The sequence below is a fragment of the Osmerus eperlanus genome, chromosome 7 (genome assembly GCF_963692335.1).
Source record: "Osmerus eperlanus chromosome 7, fOsmEpe2.1, whole genome shotgun sequence".
NCBI lineage: Eukaryota > Metazoa > Chordata > Actinopteri > Osmeriformes > Osmeridae > Osmerus > Osmerus eperlanus.
The window spans coordinates 11,676,750-11,698,219 of NC_085024.1; the positions used below are offsets into that span (position 1 = coordinate 11,676,750).

Sequence of the window (21,470 nt, forward strand, 5' to 3'; positions counted from 1 at the left end):
TTAAACAACATGAACCGCTATACGTGCAAGTGTACCTTTGGAAAAAACAAGCAACAATAAAAAAAAAACAATATATCACAGCGAGTACAACATTTTTTAAACAGTTACCACTAACCACAAGAGCAACAAGTCTCTGAGCAAGAGTCATTGTGATCCTTGAGGAAACTAACATCGGGTCAAGCGAACCATTCCTAAGTACCGTTGTACTCGCAAAACAAGTGCTTCTTGAGCCTTTTCTTGAAGGTGGAGAGACAGTCAGTGTCTCTGATGGGGGTGGGGAGTTGATTCCACCACTGGGGGGCCAGACAGGAGAAGAGCTTGTGTTGGGACCGGGCGGTCTTGAGCGGTGGGACCACCAGGCGGTTGTCTGAAGAAGACCGTAGGTGACGGGTGGGGGTGTAAGGCTGCAGGAGAGACTTGATGTAGACGGGTGCAGTCCCGTTCACTGCTCGGAAGGTCAATACCAGGGTCTTGAATCTGATACGGGCCATGATAGGTAGCCAGTGGAGAGAGATGAGGAGCGGGGTAACATGAGAGCGTCTGGGTAGATTGTAGACCAGGCGGGCCGCTGCGTTCTGAATCCTCTGAAGAGGGCGGGTTGCACATGCTGGGAGACCAGCGAGCAGCGAGTTGCAATAGTCCAACTTGGAGAGGACAAGTGCTTGGACTAGCAGCTGGGTGGAGTGCTCAGACAGGTATCTCCTGATCTTCCGGATGTTGTAGAGGGTGAATCTACACGACCGGGAGACCGCAGCAATGTGGGCCGTGAGGGAGAGCTCGTCGTCCATGGTAACCCCAAGGTTCCTGGCAGAGGATGAAGGGGTCACCGTCGCAGATCCCACGGTGATTGAGAGATCGTGGGAGATGGAGGGTTTAGCCGGGATGATGAGAAGTTCTGTTTTGGCGAGGTTCAGCTGGAGGTGGTGCTCGGTCATCCAGGCGGAGATGTCTGTGAGGCAGGCCTCAATCCTAGCTGAGATCCCCGGATCGGTCGGGGGGAACGACAGGTACAGCTGCGTGTCGTCAGCGTAGCAGTGGTAGGAGAAGCCATGGGAGGTGATGATTGGTCCAAGTGAGGTGGTGTACAGAGAGAAGAGGAGGGGTCCAAGGACGGAGCCCTGTGGGACACAAGTGGAGAGCTGGCTAGGGCCTGACAGTTTGCCTCCCCAGGAAACCTGGTAGGATCTTCCCGACAGGTAGGATGAGATCCACTGGAGTGCAGTGCCAGTGATGCCCATCTCAGAAAGTCTGGCGAGCAGGATCTGGTGGTTAACCGTATCAAACGCTGCAGAAAGGTCCAGCAGAATGATGACGGATGACCTGGAAGCCGCTCTGGCAGACTGGAGGGCAGTGGTGACTGAAAGGAGGGCAGTCTCTGTGGAGTGGCCAGTCTTGAAGCCCGATTAGTTGGCGTCAAGCAGGTTGTTCTGAGAGAGAAAGTTAGACAGTTGGTTAGATACAGCACGTTCAATTGTTTTTGAAAGGAAGGGTAACAGTGATACCGGTCTGTAGTTCTGGAGGACGGCAGGGTTAAGGGAGGGTTTTTTGAGTAGAGGGGTAACTCTAGCCTGTTTGAAGGCAGAGGGGAAGGTGCCAGAGGTAAGAGAGGAGTTTAGGACATGGAGAAGAAAAGTTATGATGGAGGGGGAGATGGTTTGAAAGAGAGGGGAGGGGATAGGATCAAGGGGACAGGAGGTGGGGCGATGAGAGAGAATGAGGTTAGAGATCTCTGCCTCAGACAGGGGAGAAAAAGAGTTTAGACATTTAGTTGGGTCAGTCATGGAGGGTGAGAGGGTAGGAAAGGTGGGTTTAGGGAACCGACTGCTAATGTCGGCGACTTTTTTCTCAAAGAAGAAGGAGAAGTCGTCTGCTGTCAGGGTGGAGGGAGGGGGTGGGGGAGGTGGGTTAAGAAGGACACACATACACACATATTAACATGTGTGTTGTGTGCCAGAGTGGCTGAAGACCGAGACCCTTTCGTGTTCTGTGAAATAGGACTGAGCCTTTTGAACACTGATTAAATATATATATATGATTATATATATTACATGGTAGCTATATTTCTATTACCTATACACCGTACATAAACTGTGTGTCTTGAGATGGGTACAAAAAAGGTGAGAGGAAAGGGGGGGGGGGAGATGCAGTTGAGATGCAGTTTATCAGATAGATGGATAAGATGTTCCTTTGTGATAAACATCATTCATCACCTGACTGTCACTCATCCTGGGGGATGGGGTGACATTTTGTGTGGTAGGGGGTGTTGTTGTGTGTGTGTGTGGGTGTGTGGGTGGGTGGGTGTGTGTTTGGGGGAATGGGGATGGTTCGCTGCTTTAAAACTGAGAGCTGGGGAACTCGTACAAAATCTAACCCTATCCCAGTGAGGTGTGGTATTTAGGCCTCTACTATCAGTTGGTTACTGGTCCAAAAGTTCTAACTAACTAACTCATCCATCTACTCACTTACTCAGGTAATGAGGTAATACTCACGCAGGAAGCTGGATGAATGACATGGACTGATATTTCAAACAATTACTTTGGGATTACTTTGAGGCTAATTGGATGCAATTGCACGTGACTCATACATAATCAATGGGGTGAATGAAAATCCTGCAGGTATGTTGCAACTTGGAGAAACATAGTAGGTATTAAAAATCCAATATCCAGAAAGAGTACCATTATTATATAAACATTTCAGATTGCCTTAATGTGTAAGTTAAGTTTAAAGAATAGCTTTTCATTTTAACAGCTGAAGAGACTGATCACGTTTTCCATAGAACAATTGATCTATGCTGCTCTCTGCTGTTGAAAAACGAAAAATCTGAAACAAGAACATGACATCTTTTTCTCTCCACACGGTGGCAGTAAGCCCCCATCATTTGACGGTGGGTTGCCGCTACAGTAGCTGTCATTACATAATTCTTACATATAAACGTTATTACAAAATCGTACTGTGATATTTGAGTCACACCACTGTGTGAACGTCCTTATAAAATCGACAAAAGAAGAAAATAGAGTTTAATCAAAGTATCTTTATTGAACATGTATGAACTTACATTTGACAATAATCTTCTTTTTAGCTGCATTGCAAAATACAGAAGTGGTACCTTGAAATTAGTCTTTCTGCCTAGACATTCACTCTGTAACATGTCATTGTTTCATTAAGTGCTATAGTATATATAGGGGTGTGCGGAGGCGCTAGATCAATCTCTTTAAACCAGTGATTTAAATGATTGGTAGAAAAATCAATAAAAGCCATCAATATCTCCAATGTGAAAATTAAGCAGTGAGCAATAGACAACTGCAGTTGCTGTCCTGCCATTGTGCTCTTGTGTGTGTAAAGAGAATCACTGATTGTCAGGAAAGACCTCAGTAGGTGAGCACCGAGTTAGTGAGATTATAGAACAGGAAAAAGAGACAGACTGCATGGATGGATCCAAGAGAATCAAATGACCACCAAGGTAGCAGCCAAATCAAAGTTCTTAAGGCAAATGTTTCAAGTTTATATTGTAGAGTTGCACATGGCACAGAGAACTATGAACCATTAGTGACTTGTGAGTGACCCTGAGTCCCGATCTGTCTTCAGATGGAGAACAAAACAGTCTTAGCTTAGACTCTTGTGTAGATTTAAAATCATTTAGAGAAATCTAAGCAGTGTAGTAGCTTAATCTTGCCCTCTGCTAAACCATCATCTTTACACCAGTACAAATGATGTGTGGGTAGTGGGCTAGAGGTTGGTTTGGGACTCTGGGATAGCATTCAGTTCTGAATATTCTTCCTTAAAACAGAAAAACAGCTCAGGAACTTGTGACCCCCAAACTAGTTAAGACTAACATTGACGTAACATCATTGTACGGATATCTAATCCAAGACTAGGCTTTAACTGGGTCTGGGAACCCAACCTTGATTATTGATGGTCACATTCTGCAAATCCTTTACAAGACATACAGTACATGAACATTAGTTATAGGACAATAAACATGTGCGGGCCACAAGGACATCATGCAACTTTCACCAATGTCTGTTATTCCTGGATAGAGTAAATATTCTAGATTAGATGCTAACACTATACAAACATATATTAACTCATGCATTTAACTGATTAAACATTTAAGCACATCAGGTGGAACGAGGCAAGCTTGCATCTTGTGGTAGTCAAACACCATGAATCATTAACATACACTTGAACATCTAGTAGTATGTAGTTTAATCTTAGTTCATTGTTTCGCTATCTATGATGTTCTTCTTCTCAGTTACTTTATCCAGGTTATATTCTAATAGAAATAATTTGACACTTAAAACACTTTTTAACTGATCTACAGTTGTTAGAGATTTAACTTTATATTATATAGTGAAATACCGCACAAGGTCATTTTCTGAATGTGATTACAGTTCCACAAAATGTACTCTGCTACTGTAATTCTGACTGGATGGTCAATGCTAAAATCTCATGTATTGGACTGCTCACAGAATGATACAGTACTGTCATATCAATACTTGACTATGTTTTAACATTTTCATCTAAAAACAACACTACAGATCTGAGCAGTATCATTTAAGTGCTAAATCACACTAAAATCCAAAGATCTTTATTAAAATGTAGGTTCAGTATTCATTTTCATAAAATACTAATATTATATAGCCATTTATAAAATACGGTGGATAAATCAGGATGTATTGTACTTTCATATATTGTTACTAAAGGAAACCATGACTTTATAAAATAAAACATTCATGATACTTCTACTTAACTATGAAGTTCTGGCCCAGGAAAGAACAGTCCAATAAACTCTGTTTCACAATGAAGACAGAGGATTCAAAGGCTGTACTGTAACTAACAGGAAACTAAAACTAAAAATAATAATAAAATATATATTTATATATTGGGTTAACCTGAGGCTAGCTGCAAAATGATCATCACGACTCTCCCCCTGAAGACTGGTGCAACCGGTGAACACTAGTGTATTTAAGGACAACATTGACACAGTACAATACACAAAGTTCTTTCAGAAAACCAATAGCAGGGGGTCAGAGCAGTCGCTAGTTGCTACATGTCTGTATACATGTCTAGAGCACTCCTACCCTCCTGTATCCACCATCCTAGGAGACACAACCCCAGCTACCCAGTCGAAGAGCTTGATACACAGCAAAGGTGTGTGCTAGTGAGTATGTATGGAAACACACAGCTGGTCGCCATGGAGGTGGCCTGGACTGCCACGGTCAGATGTTGCGGTTGATGGCGGGAACGTTCTCCTTGTTAAAACTAATCTCTATGGGGCCTGTTGAGTTTCTATGAGGTTTTGTCCAACTCCAGAGCAGAGAAGTGAAACTGTACTCTGCAGGGATCTGGCTCCTCCCCGGGGTCCGTCCCCCCACCGCCCAGTGGGTGGCAGTGTACCTAAGTTACTAAGATGGAACGCCGGCAGAGGCTGACTGTGTGTGTCAGCTCTGAGAGAGAGGCGAGGCAGTTGTTGTCTGTACAGCGCTCTTTATCCGGCCTCAGAAGTCGCCTTCCTCCATGACCTCCATGACCACGGTCCTGGGGCCGGTCAGGATCAGGTTGCTCACCGTGCGGTAGTCCAGAGACAGCACGTTCAGACCATTGACAGAAACCACAAACTGACAGACCTGGAGAAAAGAGGGAACCAATACTTACATTAGAAGAGAGCTGGACAAAACAGGGGAGTTATGTACATGAGCATATTTGCATAGAAAGCATGCTATTGCTTGACCTAGAATGAATGTTTAAATACTTGTGGGGATTGGTGTAAGCCAACTGCTTGTGAATTGATCTCACCAACCACGTCATAGAAAGGTCAGGAATGTATTTTTGAAGGACCTCAGCCAAGCCCTAAAGATTGGCAACCCGACCACGCCTGCCTGCCTTATTTGAGGTGACTCACGTCATTTCTGCAGCATTGGCAAAAACATAACATGCTTTTCCTGTTTTATTGCTGTGGTTGCAAAACAATTTTGAGTATTGTGGTGTAGTGTATGCACTATGATCTAAACTTTGGCCTCCACTCTCTCGGTCAGTCACTATCGCTCCTGGCTTAGCTCCAGCTAACAAGAACACTGAGCCCTTCTCAAACATTGCACGCACATTTTGGGATTTCCAAGAAACCAAAATGGATTCACTCATTGGTGTCACTACTACAGCCGTGGCCAAAAGTATTGGGAGCAACATACATTTTGTGTTTGCAAAGTTTGCTGGGCCTTGGCATAAAATGACTGCTAACATAATTTCAGTAAGTCATATCCTCAGCACAGGGGAAAGTGTGAACTAGTTTTAGCCAGGTGAAATCACTCGCTTCATGAAATCTCTTTGGCCACCTTCAAACACAGGCATGAAACAGAGGTTATCCCCATACCTAATGGTCCAAACTCATAACCATCCCATTCTGTGTCCATATACCTAAATCATCCTCTACATTATAGCCAATGAGGCCAGCTTAAATTATGGCGCAGAGCAACTACATCCCAGTTCATTTACAGCAGCGAAAGCAGGATGCGTGACTGATTGAGCGCCTGTACCTTTTAGTAGCAAAGCCCCTGCTTTACCACAGACTGGAAAGCCAGAGGCTCAGTCTGACTAACCTGCACTCTACGCTTACATAAGGAGCATTAAAATGGATGTAAATACAGTATGGGAGCGGCACATTAGTCGATTCAGTTGCGTAACTGCTCCGTTAGTTGAGGCTAAGAGCCTGTAGGATATCTGCTCAGCTCTAAATGTATGCTTGTCTCTAACAGCATCAGTAGTGTCTCGGTAGTGGTGGCTAGAAGGATCAGTAGTGTCTCAGAGCTAAGCTACATGAGGCGCCAATACAATACAATAAAACTTTATTAGTTCCTTTCACCGAAGGCAATTTGTCATTTTGATGGCTATACTTACACATAGGTAGGCACTTATGCATAGATGAAGACGGTCAATGCTGTAACCCACCACAGTGTCAGACTCAGCATCTTAAGTAGTTCACCCATGGTAAAACCGTGTCACTTTAAATGTTTAATCACAAGTCAGGCCTTGATATAGAGTATGCAGTCAACTCTGAACTGAATCTTTCCCCATCTGCAACGGTCCCTATAACCTGGAAACCTAGTCCTATGGCTGGGTCAAGACGTATTCTACTTTTACTGTAAATCATGAGAGTTTTATTTTACATTTTAAACTTTATATTGTTGCCAATATGAAGATTGGACATGTGTATGTGTGACTTATGATATCAACCTCACATGTTACCTATTCCTCATAAAAGTGCCTGAAGTCCAATAGAATAGTTACATTGGTTAAGCCACGTTAACAGAACGTTTTTCTGTTAACACGAGTTTTGAAGGGGAAAAAAAAATCATTAAAGTGGCTGTAAAGCAGAACTGAAAATGAGTTTTAAGTTCATCACACCACAGAAGATGGTGTTGTTAACTACCCATCCAAATTGAAATGGAAAAAAAACACACAAGTATGTTAAATTAAGGGTGAAAAACTGTTCAATGGTCTAACTCCACATTTCAGTGCGATAAAGTTTTCACGCTTTGCACATGCTTTCAGCAACTCATTTCACACGTATATAATGTACTGAGAAGCAATGGAATGGAATTTGCTTTACAGCACCTTTAAAAGATGAAGTGACACCGTCCATGTTCCCCTAAAAAAGCTTCCTTTTTTTGTTGTTAAACTTGACTCCTTCCCCTTTGACCTTCTATCTGCTCTCCTCTGCCCCATTCCATTGTCTCCTCTTCTCCATCCTTCTCCCTCTCCTCTCCTCCATCTGAGCCTTTAATAATGATGTGTTCTGTGAGAATTCACGGTTTACATAAAGCAGACTTTGCCCATCACCATTGGAGGTGGCTTTCAACGAATCAGTGACAGTTACACTACACCCCACCTGTTGTGTTAAAGCAATTGTCTTGAATCTCGACATCCTTCGACTAGACTGTGAATAGAATGCAAAATTGGGTATCTTGGGCATATACCTACCGCCTATTGCGACCAAATCCCCCCCCCCTGTGAAAAATGTAGCTTTCAATGAAGCTATCGAATTTGTATCTTCCGTTCAATGGAAATGGATTGAATGCAAATGAACTGTGGGATCTTCCACAGGACTGTCCAGTAAGGTGCTGCATACCTTCATGCCAGCGGCAGCTGCAGGTCCACTGGGGTCTACAGCCTGGATGTGGCAAGGCTTACTGCCCCGCACCACAAAGCCCCAGCCGACGGCGTCGCCCACAATCTCAGAAAAGATAAAACAAACACACCCACGTTAACTGTTAGCACTTCCAATACGTTAACATAGGCACCTTAGCATCGCAAAACAAAAAGCATTTTTTGTATAGTCCGTGTCAAACATTTCCATTCTCTACAAAATGTGAACAACTCTGCTAACAATTCGTTAGGCTTGCAGAGGTTGTGGACTTGTTTTCATGTGGCAGTGCTAGTTGCATGCGTAAGATGCAGAGAGCGTCCTTATCAAATCGTGGGAGTGGTCTGTGTCGGCATGTATTTGATAACTGTATCTGTCTGTCTCAAACGTTCTTTTTTGGATGAAATGATACAAGTAGACTACAATATATGACCTAGTGTCTAGTGTCTCAGCTCGTGCGTCTGTGCATGCGTCCATGTATCTTAAAGGGCAGTTTGCTGGAACAGAGAGATTGCTCAGGGTGTATGTACGCCTACACAAATGTGAGTGTGTGTGTGCAGGAGGAACAACTTACAGTGAAGGTCTTCTTTATGTAGGGACCTCCTGGGGTTTGCAGTTCCTCGGGACTCACTTGTCTCTTCAGCACTGTGACACACACACACACACACACACACACACACAGTAAGCCACACAGTCTATCTACCAATAATCAGAACATTTACACTGTAACTCAATGAATGAACATTCAATAGTGTGTAGCTTGTCACGTGACTAAATAACTATGTGTACGACTGGCAAACCTCACTAATATCACACATTTTTAAGAGAGAGAGAAAGAGAGAGTGGGAGTAATGAGTAAGTAAGTGAGAGAGAGAGAGAGAGAGAGAGAGAGAGAGAGAGAGAGAGAGAGAGAGAGAGAGAGAGAGAGAGAGAGAGAGAGAGAGAGATGTCAGTCTGTTTCCTGATCCAACCTTATCTCTATGTATGCACAGTGACTGACATTGACAAGTCATTATACAAATACAAGATATCACCAACATGGCCCAGACACCAAATGAATGAGACATATCATCTGGCTTCGGCCTTCCATTCCAACAACACTGCTGTAGAATGAGGTTGGAAACCGTAGCAGCAAACTGATAATGTTCTTTGAGTCAATAACAAGAATATTCTTTGAGCCAGTAGCAGCCTGAAAAACAAGGTATTTTTCAGCCAGATGAAGCAACTGACATAGATCATGTTTTGACAGCAAATGTTTCTCAAGTACAGTTTTGTACCCCATGTTCTTGGGAGAGGCTCTTTTCTTTCAAAGAAAAACAAACACGAACGACTCCTTATGTTGAAACAAACTGACACACAAAGCTTTCCTGTGCGCTCTCTACCGGATCACAAGAGGCCTCCCCACAACCGCTCTCTATTTAAAGCTCTTTTCATCGACAGAAAGCCAACTGATAGGCCTCTATCAGTTGGAAGCGAGGCCCCTCGCTTCTCTCTCTCTTTGTCTCTCTCTCTCTCTCCGTCTCTCTTTCTTGCTGCCTCCCTCTCATTCCCTCTCTCTGAGACAAGCTGCAGGGATAAAGTCTGGGTGACACCGCCTGACACGACATGTCTAGATTGCATACTAGGACTACTGTATCTGATGCTACAACTCGTCTGTGTTATGATCGGGGTGGGGGGGGGGGGGGGGGGGGGGGTGGCGGGTTGCTGTTGTCTGTGAAGAAAGGTTCCCTTCCCTCCAAGACAGAGACAAAGTGCTGTTGTGTTAGAGGCAATCTCTTCCAGCACAACTTCCTGATTTATTATCAATAGCAGGGACCTTCTTGCTATTGCTATGGTACCGAAGCCAGTGACACATCACACTTGGGGACCTGTGTGAATGTGCGTGTGTGTGTGTGTGTGAATGTGAGAGAGACACAGTATAGTTCCTCTGTTTGTTCCCTGTGGGCGAGGAGAGCAGTCTGCACTGCTGGCTTTGTTCCCTGTCGATCCCTTAGGGCTTGTGTGTTCCTGCCAGCTACTCCCACTCACAAGGCGAATGCTCCCCTACACACCCACACAAACACACATACTGAAACAGTTGCAACAGCAACCGTTACTGGGTAATAAAGTTCTGTCTGCACACAACAAGTCCTTACTTCAGAGGGTGAGAGTTCAGTTAAGGCACTGAGTACAAAAAAGATTGAATGCAGTGTTGTTTAAAGTAGTAGAACCGGGTGACCTGGGAGAATGTTGGTCCTAGGGAAGGAAGGGGCAACTAGAAGCCTATATGAAGTAAAGAATGGGGTGAATGATGTGGCACTGACAAATATGTGAGCTGTTGGGAGTTAATTGGAAAACGCTGTCTACAACAATGTTTGGTTTGAACAATTAATTTCCAGGCAAAACACTGTGGAATGCTTTCAGTCATTCTTTACAAAGTTGTTCTTATCTCAGCAACTGATAACAAAAACCATAGATATATATAAAGGCTAGATGTCTTACGGCGGAGTCTAGAACGTCCGCTTTTTAAATAACTATAACTTGTTCAATTTTAAACCGATTTTTAGAACATAACATAATTATTCATACTATTCAAGTATGCAGTGGCATAACTACATCTCTGATGTTTATAACAAACCAAACCGTTTAAAAATCGGTTGAAAATTGAGCAAGTTATGGTTATTTAAAAAGTACATGTACCACCAACACAATGTTATGGGTGAGCGAGCTGACTGTTGCAAGATGGCCGCCATGTGCGGACGTTCGACTCCGTTGGCCGGCAACGCGGACGAGACATCTAGCCTTTATATATATCTATGACGAAAACACCCTAGGGATCCACCGCAGGACTTAACCAAGTGGGGCTTTGGAATCGATCTATACACATTTCCTTTAATCCATCTGTCAAGTCAACGCAGGGTTGAATGGAAACATAGTCCCTCCAGAAAACAGCAACAAGCCCTGGCTACACCTGAAAAGAGAGGGGGACAGAGGCTGACAGATTGACACAGAACTCTGCCCCTCTCCAGCCTCACTCTCCAGTCCCATCCAATCCGCTCACTGCAACTACCCCACACCTAATAGGCCTAGCCACTCAGGAGCCAAGGACAAGAGACCTGCTTGTTTCTGGTCCAAAGGAAAAAACAACCAAGGTCTCTCTCACCCCCACCCCCACCCATCCTGGAAGCTAACCGTGTTACATTTACATTACATTTAGTTATTTAGCAGACGTTCTTATCCAGAGCAACTTACAGTAAGTACAGGGACATTCCCCCGAGGCAAGTAGGGTGAAGTCCCTTGCCCAAGGACACAACGTCATTTTGCGCACCCAAGAATCAAACCGGCAACCTTCTGATTAATAGCCCGATTCCCTAACCGCTCAGCCATCTAACCCCCCTCAGCGTGTTGCCTCAGCTCATCCCCTGCCCTCAATCTTAGACCAACTAGGGTGTGTCGGGGGTGGGGTTGGCAAGGAGGCAAGTGAGAGAAAACTGAAGCACAGAGGATCGTGATTAGTTACGGAGGCTACAGTACCCGGGGCTCTCTGTGGAAGCAGGTACTTTATTCCTGTGACGTGTGAGGGGAGTTAGGTGGCTGAGCGGTTAGGGAATCGGGCTAGTAATCTGAAGGTTGCCAGTTCAATTCCCGGCCGTGCAAAATGACGTTGTGTCCCTGGGCAAGGCACTTCACCCTACTTGCCTCGGGGGGAATGTCCCTGTACTTACTGTAAGTCGCTCTGGATAAGAGCATCTGCTAAATGACTAAATGTAAATGTGTGAGTGAGTGAGTGAGTGAGTAATTGGGGGAGAGTGGGGGTTTACCTGACTTGGGGTTGCAGAGCACGGGCGGGCTGCTACTGAGGGTGGGGCTGCTGCTGAAGTAGCCACTGCCTCCACTGCTGCTACTCATGCTGCTGCGACGCACCCCGACCACCATCTTGATCTCTTTGGTGGGACTCACTAGGGGGGGAAGAGAAGGGAGGAGAGGGGGCGAGACAGACCGACAGATTGATCAGTACTGGTTTATCAAAAGGACTATCTTTTTAAGTCTATCAAAATGCAAGGACATTCAACATCATGCTATGTCAGCACCGTCCTTGAAAAGGGTTCAATGCCCTGCAATGCATTCACACGTGTACCCAGAACAAGTGGCAGAGATTCCCTCACTTGGCACAGAACTGACTTCCTTCTCCCCGGAGAAGGTCAAAGTGATGGTGGTGAAGGAAAAAAGAGCTAGTGTAAATGTTTGTCTTCCTGTAAAAGCAAACATAGGACCAAAGACAAGGCCGAAGGACAAGCCCTGTGCTGTTGCCTGGTTATCACCAGATATGGGCATGGATCAGATTTGGGTCAAATACCTGAGCTGTACTCAATCCGCCACAAATTGTCACTTGTAGGAATGATACCCAGTGACATAAAGCAAATGTGAGCTTAATTTAGAGCACCTTTTGTAAAAAAAAGTCTGCTTCCAGGCCGACTTATTTGATTAGAAATGTTTTCAGCAAAAATCATTGCATCAATTAAAGAGTTTCCACACAGGAATAATTAAAACACCAAAAACAGACTGTGTGGGAAGGCAGTAGCCTGAAGGAATGTTACAGCAGAGTGAGGTAACATGGTTAAGACAGGCCCAATGCACTTCATGACCAGCAATTATCTCCCTAATCAGTGTGAAACGAGAGCACTCGCTCTTTTGCCAGGCAATACCTGTGGCCTCTGTACTGCCAAGTCTCACTGGGGGCCCAACAGATAATGTGTCGGCGAGATCCGCCTAGCAACAAAGGCAGGGTGACCGGTCTGAATGCAGGCTTTCACACATGGTTCACATATTACTCGTGCTATCTTGGTGCACCTGTGTTTTCATAGGGTTAGACTGAAAAGGTGAGGAATTTGCTTGGGACAAGGGTGCAGTGTGGGTAAAGGAGTGTGTCAGAGAATTTTCCCTTGTGTGTGTGTGTGTGTGTGTCAGAGAGTTTACATCTTGTAAAGTGTGTGCCCTTATCCATCTTTATGTGTGATAACAATGCTCCTTATGGCTTCTTTGTGGTAAATATGCCTCAAATTGTTTCTAGAACAAAGGTCAAGCGGGTGAGTGTGTTGGCAGTGCGGTGCAGCCCATCCAGTCGTCATCAGCTCCACACACCTGTGACCTGAGGTCCAGGAGGAAGGTTCTGGTGCTGGTGTTTGGTTGTCTGGATCATCTACACAAGTTACCTGTAGGTGTCACACATGGCAGGCATGCTCTCAAGAGAATGCTTTTGTCACTATCACAAGCAGCTTGACAGCATGGAGAGGACGATACTATCGGTACCCTAGCGCGTTAGCGCACATTGCGAATCTCTTCAGCAAAGCGGCAAGAATTTCCCTATGAAATGAATATAATCTATTCATCGACTTGAATGAAGCAACTAAAAACCAGAGTGTTTATTCTCACCAGACAGGAAGCTGGTGTTGCCTCCCTCGGGGTTCTGCTTGCGGAGACAGAAGGGGCTGTCGTGGCTCTCTGGGATGGTGCGACAGCGCTCGCTTAGCAGCTCCATCAGACGACGCCGCCGCCGGAAGTTCATCCTGAACTGGTAGAGCAGGCCTCCGTCCACAAAGTGGTGCTTGTTGGTCACTAAGAGGGAGAGAGAGTGGCTCTGTTCAATTTGTTTATGATTAAATGCATTTCTCTCTCCAACTTGAAGGTAAAGGTATAGGTAAAATATTCGTATATATTTCTTGTTTTCCTTGTTGTCATGAGTCAGAGTTGTCATGACTTACAAACAACCTAAACAGACTGGTTCCCATATAAGATATATTATGGAACAAGTACAAGTGAAAGGCTGTACACAGAACTTAAAAACACTTAAACAGATATGTAATTAAGAGGGTGAAATAGAATGCGATCAAACTCATGACAGCTTAAATCATTCCAATCAAAGAGATTAAACAACTTGGTGCCAGGAATCCATTAATCCTCTTAATATGTCACTGCCCAACACACTCCAAACGAGAGGACAGCGACAAGATTTTGGGCCAAAGCTACTCTCAACTTGGAGACTAACTTTGAAAGTCTGTAAGAACGTTGTACCTTCAAAGACACTGGTTGACTGACTGTCTAAATGGCTGGCTGGTATACTTATTGACTGAATAGGTTGCTGGCTAATATAGTGACAGACAGACTGGCTGGCTGACTTGCTGGTTAGCTCACTGATAAACTGGAGTCTCTTGCATGTGACAAACCACTATTCTCCGGTCGGCCTATATAGGGTGAACAACTAAGCTTTAACATTATAATACCATACATGTTACAGGGCTTAGCCAAATACTTGTTAGAAGAAAAACGCATATCGTTCGACCTTTATAATATAGTACAGTATAAGGCTTGTTAACTGTCCATCTACACAAACAGTCGCTGGGTGCAGAGACTGTATATAAAGGAATGCAGCCATACTGCAGGTCAACTAAACCAAACAAGCACAATGTGGATGAATCCAGGCTTGGCTGGTATTGTTCTACACTTCAACCACAGAAAGTGCTGTGTGTGTGTGTGTGTGTGTGTGTGTGTGGAGGAATGCCGGAATGCAGACGTGGGTCGAGTGACAGGCCCCTCTTACTCTCCCCAGCTGTGATAAGATCTCCCACTCCAGTTTCTTCCTCTTTCCCTTTCTCTAACTCTATCCCTCTTCCTCTGTCACTCCCTACTCTCTATCCCTCACCTCCTGTGCCCTCATCGCTCCCTTTCTGTGTCTCTCTCTCTCTATCTCCCTTTCTGTGTCTCTCTCTCTCTCTCTCTCTCTCTCTCTCTCTCTCTCTCTCTCTCTCTCTCTCTCTCTCTCTCTCTCTCTCTCTCTCTCTCTCTCTCTCTCTCTCTCTCTCTCTCTCTCTCTCTCTCTCTCTCTCTCTCTCTCTCTCTCTCTCTCTCTCTCTCTCTCTCTCTCTCTCTCTCTCTCTCTCTCTCTCTCTCTCTCTCTCTCTCTCTCTCTCATGAGTGAATTTCACAGATAAGATGAGAGGGAGTGTATTAAGGTTTTTTCCTTCCTTGATGTCTTAAAATTACACAACATGACCTCTCCTACCAACCTGTTACCAGCTGACCTCAGAGTAAGGCAGTATCTCCCAGGAAGTCCACATAGTGTTGAGGAGTCTCCACCAGTTAATTTCCATTTACAGAGATCTTAAACAAACATATTTCAATCGCGGTGGAGGGGACAACGGGAGTTTCCATTTGCCAGTCTCTGAAGACTTTCTCGTCAGACAAGTACCAAAAAGGTCTCAAGGGAATTATTATATATTAAGATGATTATTTGCAGATTATGTAACGTATGAAGAGAGAAAAGGAGAGGAGGGTAGGAGAGAAGACAGGAGGAAGGAACTAATCCCTGTGGTAGCAGATGGCCAGGCTGGGCTCCCTCACAGGGAGGATGATGGGGGATCATGCAGAAAGAAAGAGTGAGAGAAAGAGAGGAGGAAAGACACAATTTTTTGATTGGAACAGAAATAAAGTCCCTCCCTAACTGTTACTAAAATAACTGCCACAGATACAGCTGCCAAGGGAGAGTGTCTAACATACTAGTTATAAGTCTCTGTGTGTGTAACTCTCAGTGTGCAAACACAAGTTGTGTAAGTATGTGCCGCGGTGTGCTAGTACATCCTGTTTGTTCTAATGTGTACAGCGTATGCGTATGCGTGTAAGTCTATCTTCTCACGCTTCTGGTCAGCAGAGGTGATACCCTGGGTTAAGGCCAGAGAGCAGGGATCATCTGCCTCTGCCTCTCAGGACTGAAACCAGAGCTCCACTACCAGAATACCTTCAATGACTGAATATGACAAAAGAGAGAGTAGTGCTGCCATCATGGAAGGGTCCGGTGAGTGTGCAAACAGATTATAATAGACACTGCTGTCCTTCCTGCAGACATGGTCAGATACAAGACCCGTGTTTTTCAAATTAAGTTTTCTAGGGTCATGAGACTGCACACGCGTTTCAAACAGGTTGGTTTAGGTGCAGTGTTCTGGGCATATGTGAAGCCTTCTGTGACGTTAATTGTAAAAAGGGCTAAACTAATAACATTTTACTCAAACAAGGCAATATGTGGTAACTGGTTGTCATGAGCTGAGGTATAATCGTAGTTCCTCATTACGTTTTTCAGCATGCTATACTTATTAGCATGTCAGTAAAACAGTGTGCTATTTGGAGAACCAAAAGAAAATGGCTGACCTCAGACCTGCCATGGGTTAGGTCAGTTTAGGTTACAGAGGCCCCGGACTGAACTCGACACACAAGTTCAAGTGTGTGTCACACAGCATCAGACAAAAAGGAGTGTTTCATTCCAAAACACTATGTCCACTATTAGAAAAATAACTACTAATTGTGTGTCATGCTTGTGGTGTGTTACCATGTTGAATGATGCCATGTTCCAGAAGTCTCCGCCCAAGTTTCTCCGCCTCGTCCCTGGTGGCCATCTCGCCCTCCAGCAACAGCCAATCCACAAACTCAGAGGCCACCAGTGTTCGCTCAAACGTCCCGCCCTCTTCCTCTCTAGTCTGTAAAAGGTTGCTCTCGGTGTTCATCAGCCTGTTGAAAGAAAAATGGTAGGTATGTGTAAGCCAAACTGCAATCTGCCTACTGACTGTATTGTAATGGATGCAACATCAATTGGATATGCATATAACCTTCTTCACAGAAAATGCTATAGCCTAAGTTCAGTACAAGGGAAGATTAGATATTATTGAAAGAGTTTACTTTTTTCCACATTATTATAGTATTTTTGTGTTCATGATGCCAATCCACAAGGAAATATGTCCCCAAAGGACAGACAGACAGAGACACACACACACGATGACAGAGTACAGAAAAACTGTCGTTCAAAAAACAACACTACATGTGTTTTTCTCTCCATTAGGATGGAACAGAAGCCAAACATATTGGATTTGTAGTGCTTTAGCACCTGTCACAGCTGGAGAACATGACCATGGTTCTCTCACCCCCTGTCCTTTCTCTTGCAGTTGGCACACCAAATCTTTCATTAACCGAGCCATTGCTTTTGTGTAAATATTTGATATCAGAGAGATATGTCCCTTGTGTCTTTTTGTAAGGTGCTGTCAATATGTGACCAAGCTCAGCTATCAGACAACAACCAATGACCTTGATATCTCAGTGGCAGGAAGGCAGGAGTGACCTACTAAGCCTGTCTAACAGCCTGGTCACCTAGATAACTTCACCAGCTGAATCCCCATTTTGGATGTTTGCGTTTCCTGTTCATTCCAGATTTTATCAAAACCCATTTACAACTAAGAATAAGAGACAAGACACACTAACAAATCAGCATACTAAAAGGAGTCCCGACATTACCAACTTTTCTCTACTGTTTTATTACAATATATTTAAAAAACTAGATACTCTGCATTAGAACCCAGACACAACCTACAGTATAGTGTAGAGGCCTTGAGCAAAAATGTATTGCAGTCTCATCCAGGACAAAATAGGCCCATTCCCAGCTATCATCTACATTGTCCATTGGAAGTCTTTGCAATGAAACACGTGGAAACGTCATCATCTAGAACAGGTCCAGTAAATTGTCACTTTCATCAACTCAACTGAGGCCACCCTCCTCATGAGGGGGAAGGTCTAAGTTAGCTGTTTGTGTGGCACGGGAGAAGCTTTTACCAATCACACAGAACTACAGCTTGTGTACACAGAGTAAATAGACATACGGTGTCAAACGCTTTAAAAGGCTTCCAGGCCTTTTCACATTGGACAGGAAGACAATAGTTTGTAAGCGAGGGTGCTAGCACATTGACCCCATAGACTTTTCCTTGTTGCTTGGATACAGCACACGAAACAATGTCACTTCTCTTCCAGCTTTGGACAGCAGTCAGATTTATGAAGCTTACATCCAACTCTGTAGATATCTGCAAGTCCCATATTCAAACTGAATTGAATTCCCATTCATTTACAATGGCAGTGAGACGGTATGAAACCGTTTAGCGCTGTGATTTTTTCATATCCATGTGACATCCCACCTCAAGTCAACCGATTAGAAACGGGTTCAAATGTCCCCAGTTCTGTTGCTAAGGATATGTTACAGGACACGTCAGCCATCCAGTTGCTCACATTGCAAAAGAAAGAAAAAGAGAGAGGCAGGGGGCTATGGAGGGCTCCTGTAGAAACAGGAGGTGCTAGGCATGTTTGAGCTAGCCACAATATCTTTACAATCATCATTCTCTCATGTGTACCAACACATGTACCACCATATACCAGATGTGAGATGCAACAAGTCTGTTCATAGCACAATAATGGGGTTTAAATTGCCCCTCAAGGACTTGCAAGGGATACAATGTGCTAGATGGGTTCAGCAGTCAGCACGGGCACAGCATATAGCTAAAACATGGGGAAGGTTTCCATGGGAACAATTAACTTATGCCGCAACAAAACATGACAATAACAAAAACAGCCTGACCATCTAAAAATAGAAATCCATTTGATGCTGTGAGTCAGAACAGTCACTCTGATAGGTACATTTTCCTGACAGTTACTGAGACCAAAAACATGTTACATCTGTTGCCCAACACTGGTGAGCAACAGAACCCTCAAGCTGTCCTTTCTTGTAATAAGAGTGCAAGAAAGAAATCTCACGTACGTAAGAAACTGTTTAGTTAAATATAATCTGAGATGACAGCAGCATACTGTAGAGATATACTACATGTTCCTGTTATCGCAGATTTGATCATTTAGAATACATTTACAGTTTCAATTTACAGATAATTTACAGTACATATCATCATTCATTCTTAGTTACTTTTCTCTAGTAGAATGCTTTGACAAGACTTGCATGTAACTTTTCAGAATGAGTGACAAGATAACTATAAAACATACTGTATATATTGTTGTATCTTGTCAATCATTCTGAGCATGCAACGAGATCTGAGAAAACAGCAATATCCACAAAACATTCGTGTGCCTTGTAAATACGCCTTTTTGGTCACAGTTTGTTTATAAAGAGGGTGAACCGTACTTTTCGTAGATCCTCTGGCCTCTCATGAACACCTTTGCTTCATGATCAAGGGGGAAGGTTCCGTCGTCTTTTCGGAATCGGTAGAACAGCTTCATGTCTTTGAACTCCCTGTGTTCGTCACAAACTGTAGCACAGAAAGAGGAAGAGGCCATGTGTTTACATTTGTCAAATCTCATAAGTTACCAAAGACGTGTTGGGGTGGGGGGGGGGTGCAAGAGAGAGAAACGCAGTTAGAGAGAGAAAGGGGGGGGGGTGAATACCATGGTGGATGATACTCTGGTCCAACAGCTTCTGCATAATCTTGATAGCTGTATCCCTGTCCGATGCCTCCTTGTGTTCTATCAGCCAATCAATGAGCTCCTTCCCCACAAAGCAGTTTGGGTAGGTCCTGAGGTGGTGCCTCCTGTCTTTGATAACCTTCCCTTCATGAAGACGCAGCCTAGGGGGAATGAAAGGTTAGAACTAGTTGCTTAAATTAAGATTCAAACATTTTCAAAGATGGAGTACAGCCAAAACATTCCACTTAAATGGCTTCAAACTGAACCTTGACCTGCAGTCAAGTCTCAGTGTGATGACTACACAGCCTTGTTTTTCCTCTAGAGTTTTTTATGTTTTGTTGGTCCTGTAATGTGTCATCCATCTAGTTGAACTGAGGTGAATGATCTAGAATAGAAAGTTTGTCTCCATCAACTCTTCTACAAAACGTCTGGTATATCTGACACCAGTGTCAGGATCGCAAGTCATTTTAACGGCATTTGAAAGAGGAGCTCCATTTACTGTTTCAATTTGAAGAAAATCATACAATTTGGTTGCAATTTAGCAAGGAGAAAGTGGCTGTGTAGTTTAGGTCAAAGTTGAGTGGCAAAAGAAGTTGGTAAGGGTGGGTGCACTTGGTGAATTAGTCCTCCATTAAAATGCTAAGTTGGTGGTACAATGATTTATTTGACAGATTTGACCAGGAAGCAAATGATCTCACCACACTGTAGGGAAAGTGGCAATGCGAGCAAACATTGCAATGCCAGCACGAATGGTTCTGTTACTCAATACCCTGGCTATCTTACTAAACATTTTATAGGAGCTATTATGTGGGCCACGCTGTCAGAATGTACTTTGCCACAAATAGCTGTGGCGCACTATCACGCCAAAGCATGCCACCTTGAATTGTGGACAAATATTTTCAGCTGCAAATACACACTGACAAAATTAAATAGAGCGGTAAGGCCACCCTCATGCTCTACAATGCAAATACGATGTATTGTATTTAAGCAGCGATTTGGAAAGGAGCATCCTCCTTTGTTCCCATCTCTGCAGTGGTACGCGGTGGAGTGCGGTGCACGCGCCACACCTACCTCAACTGCTCTCCGGTGACGAGGACCTCGGCCATGCGCTCGAGCTCCGCAGCCTTCTTTTGCATAGTATTCCCAATCCCATCCATTTCTTTGCAACTGTCAGAGAAAGAGAACCCAGTTTTGTTGAATCCCATCAGTCAAATGAAAGACAGTGCAGACAAACGACCCTGCAATGGTTTCCTGCAGGCTTTAATTGAAAAGAGCAGCGCAATTGTGCCAGATGATTTGATGATTGATCATTTTTTGTCAGTACTAATGGTCAACTGTGATTTCCACTGACCAACTTGAAATTCGCTCATGTTATGAATTAGCATAGCACGCCATATATTAGCATTTTCAAACGAAATTAGCATTATTTTTTAGAAATAATACAAAAACGGACAATGTACCTTGAAAGTACCATTGAAAAAAACTGTTTAAGGATATTCCTCGATGTTGGTTGTTGTTGACTTGCAGGTGGGCATCCCAACAAGGCTAAACCTGGACTGATGCCGGAACAGATGTGTCTGGTAAAATCAATAGCCTCCAATTCACACCAACAAGAAATGTTCAGCTCTAATTCCGTTATATCCCCGAAAAAGTCTCTGCCCGTATTTTCTTCAGTCGTGCACTTTTTTTCCACTAATAATACAATAACACTTAAGAAAACAGTTTTTTGTTATATAACATCTGTTTTTGACAGTTTCCTTAGGCGTTCGCATCCGTGGCTATTTTGTTTACTCCCGCCTCCCTGAATAACAGTCGAACGCACGTTTCTAACCACGGTGAAGCAAAGAAGACAGTGGATTGGGGGAGTATTAAGGGGAGTCAACCGATAAGGCGGGGCATATGCAAACTATTATTATTTCGATATGAATCTCAGATGGTGCCGGCTTGTAAACAGAGTTCTGATGCCACCAATGTCAAACATTGTAAAGAGACACATTCTACCAAATCATGTTGCAAAACGAATGTATTTTTTATTGTATTACTATTTCATACATATTTATATTTTAAAATGACATAT

The 21,470-nt window shown here is 43.9% G+C and overlaps 1 protein-coding gene across 1 annotated transcript; it reads right to left on the reverse strand.

Moving 5' to 3' along the window:
• Positions 1 to 3,019: 3,019 nt before the first annotated feature.
• Positions 3,020 to 21,234, reverse strand: deptor (DEP domain containing MTOR-interacting protein). Its single transcript, XM_062464860.1, has 10 exons — positions 20,854 to 21,234; positions 20,465 to 20,560; positions 19,376 to 19,554; positions 19,116 to 19,239; positions 16,497 to 16,675; positions 13,553 to 13,735; positions 11,941 to 12,078; positions 8,715 to 8,785; positions 8,126 to 8,230; positions 3,020 to 5,627 (listed from the first exon to the last, which is right to left on the reverse strand). Exons 1-10 carry the CDS (start codon positions 20,865 to 20,867, stop codon positions 5,499 to 5,501), a joined length of 1,218 nt encoding a protein of 405 aa, XP_062320844.1. The 5' UTR covers positions 20,868 to 21,234; the 3' UTR covers positions 3,020 to 5,498.
• Between the last annotated feature and the right edge of the window lie 236 nt (positions 21,235 to 21,470).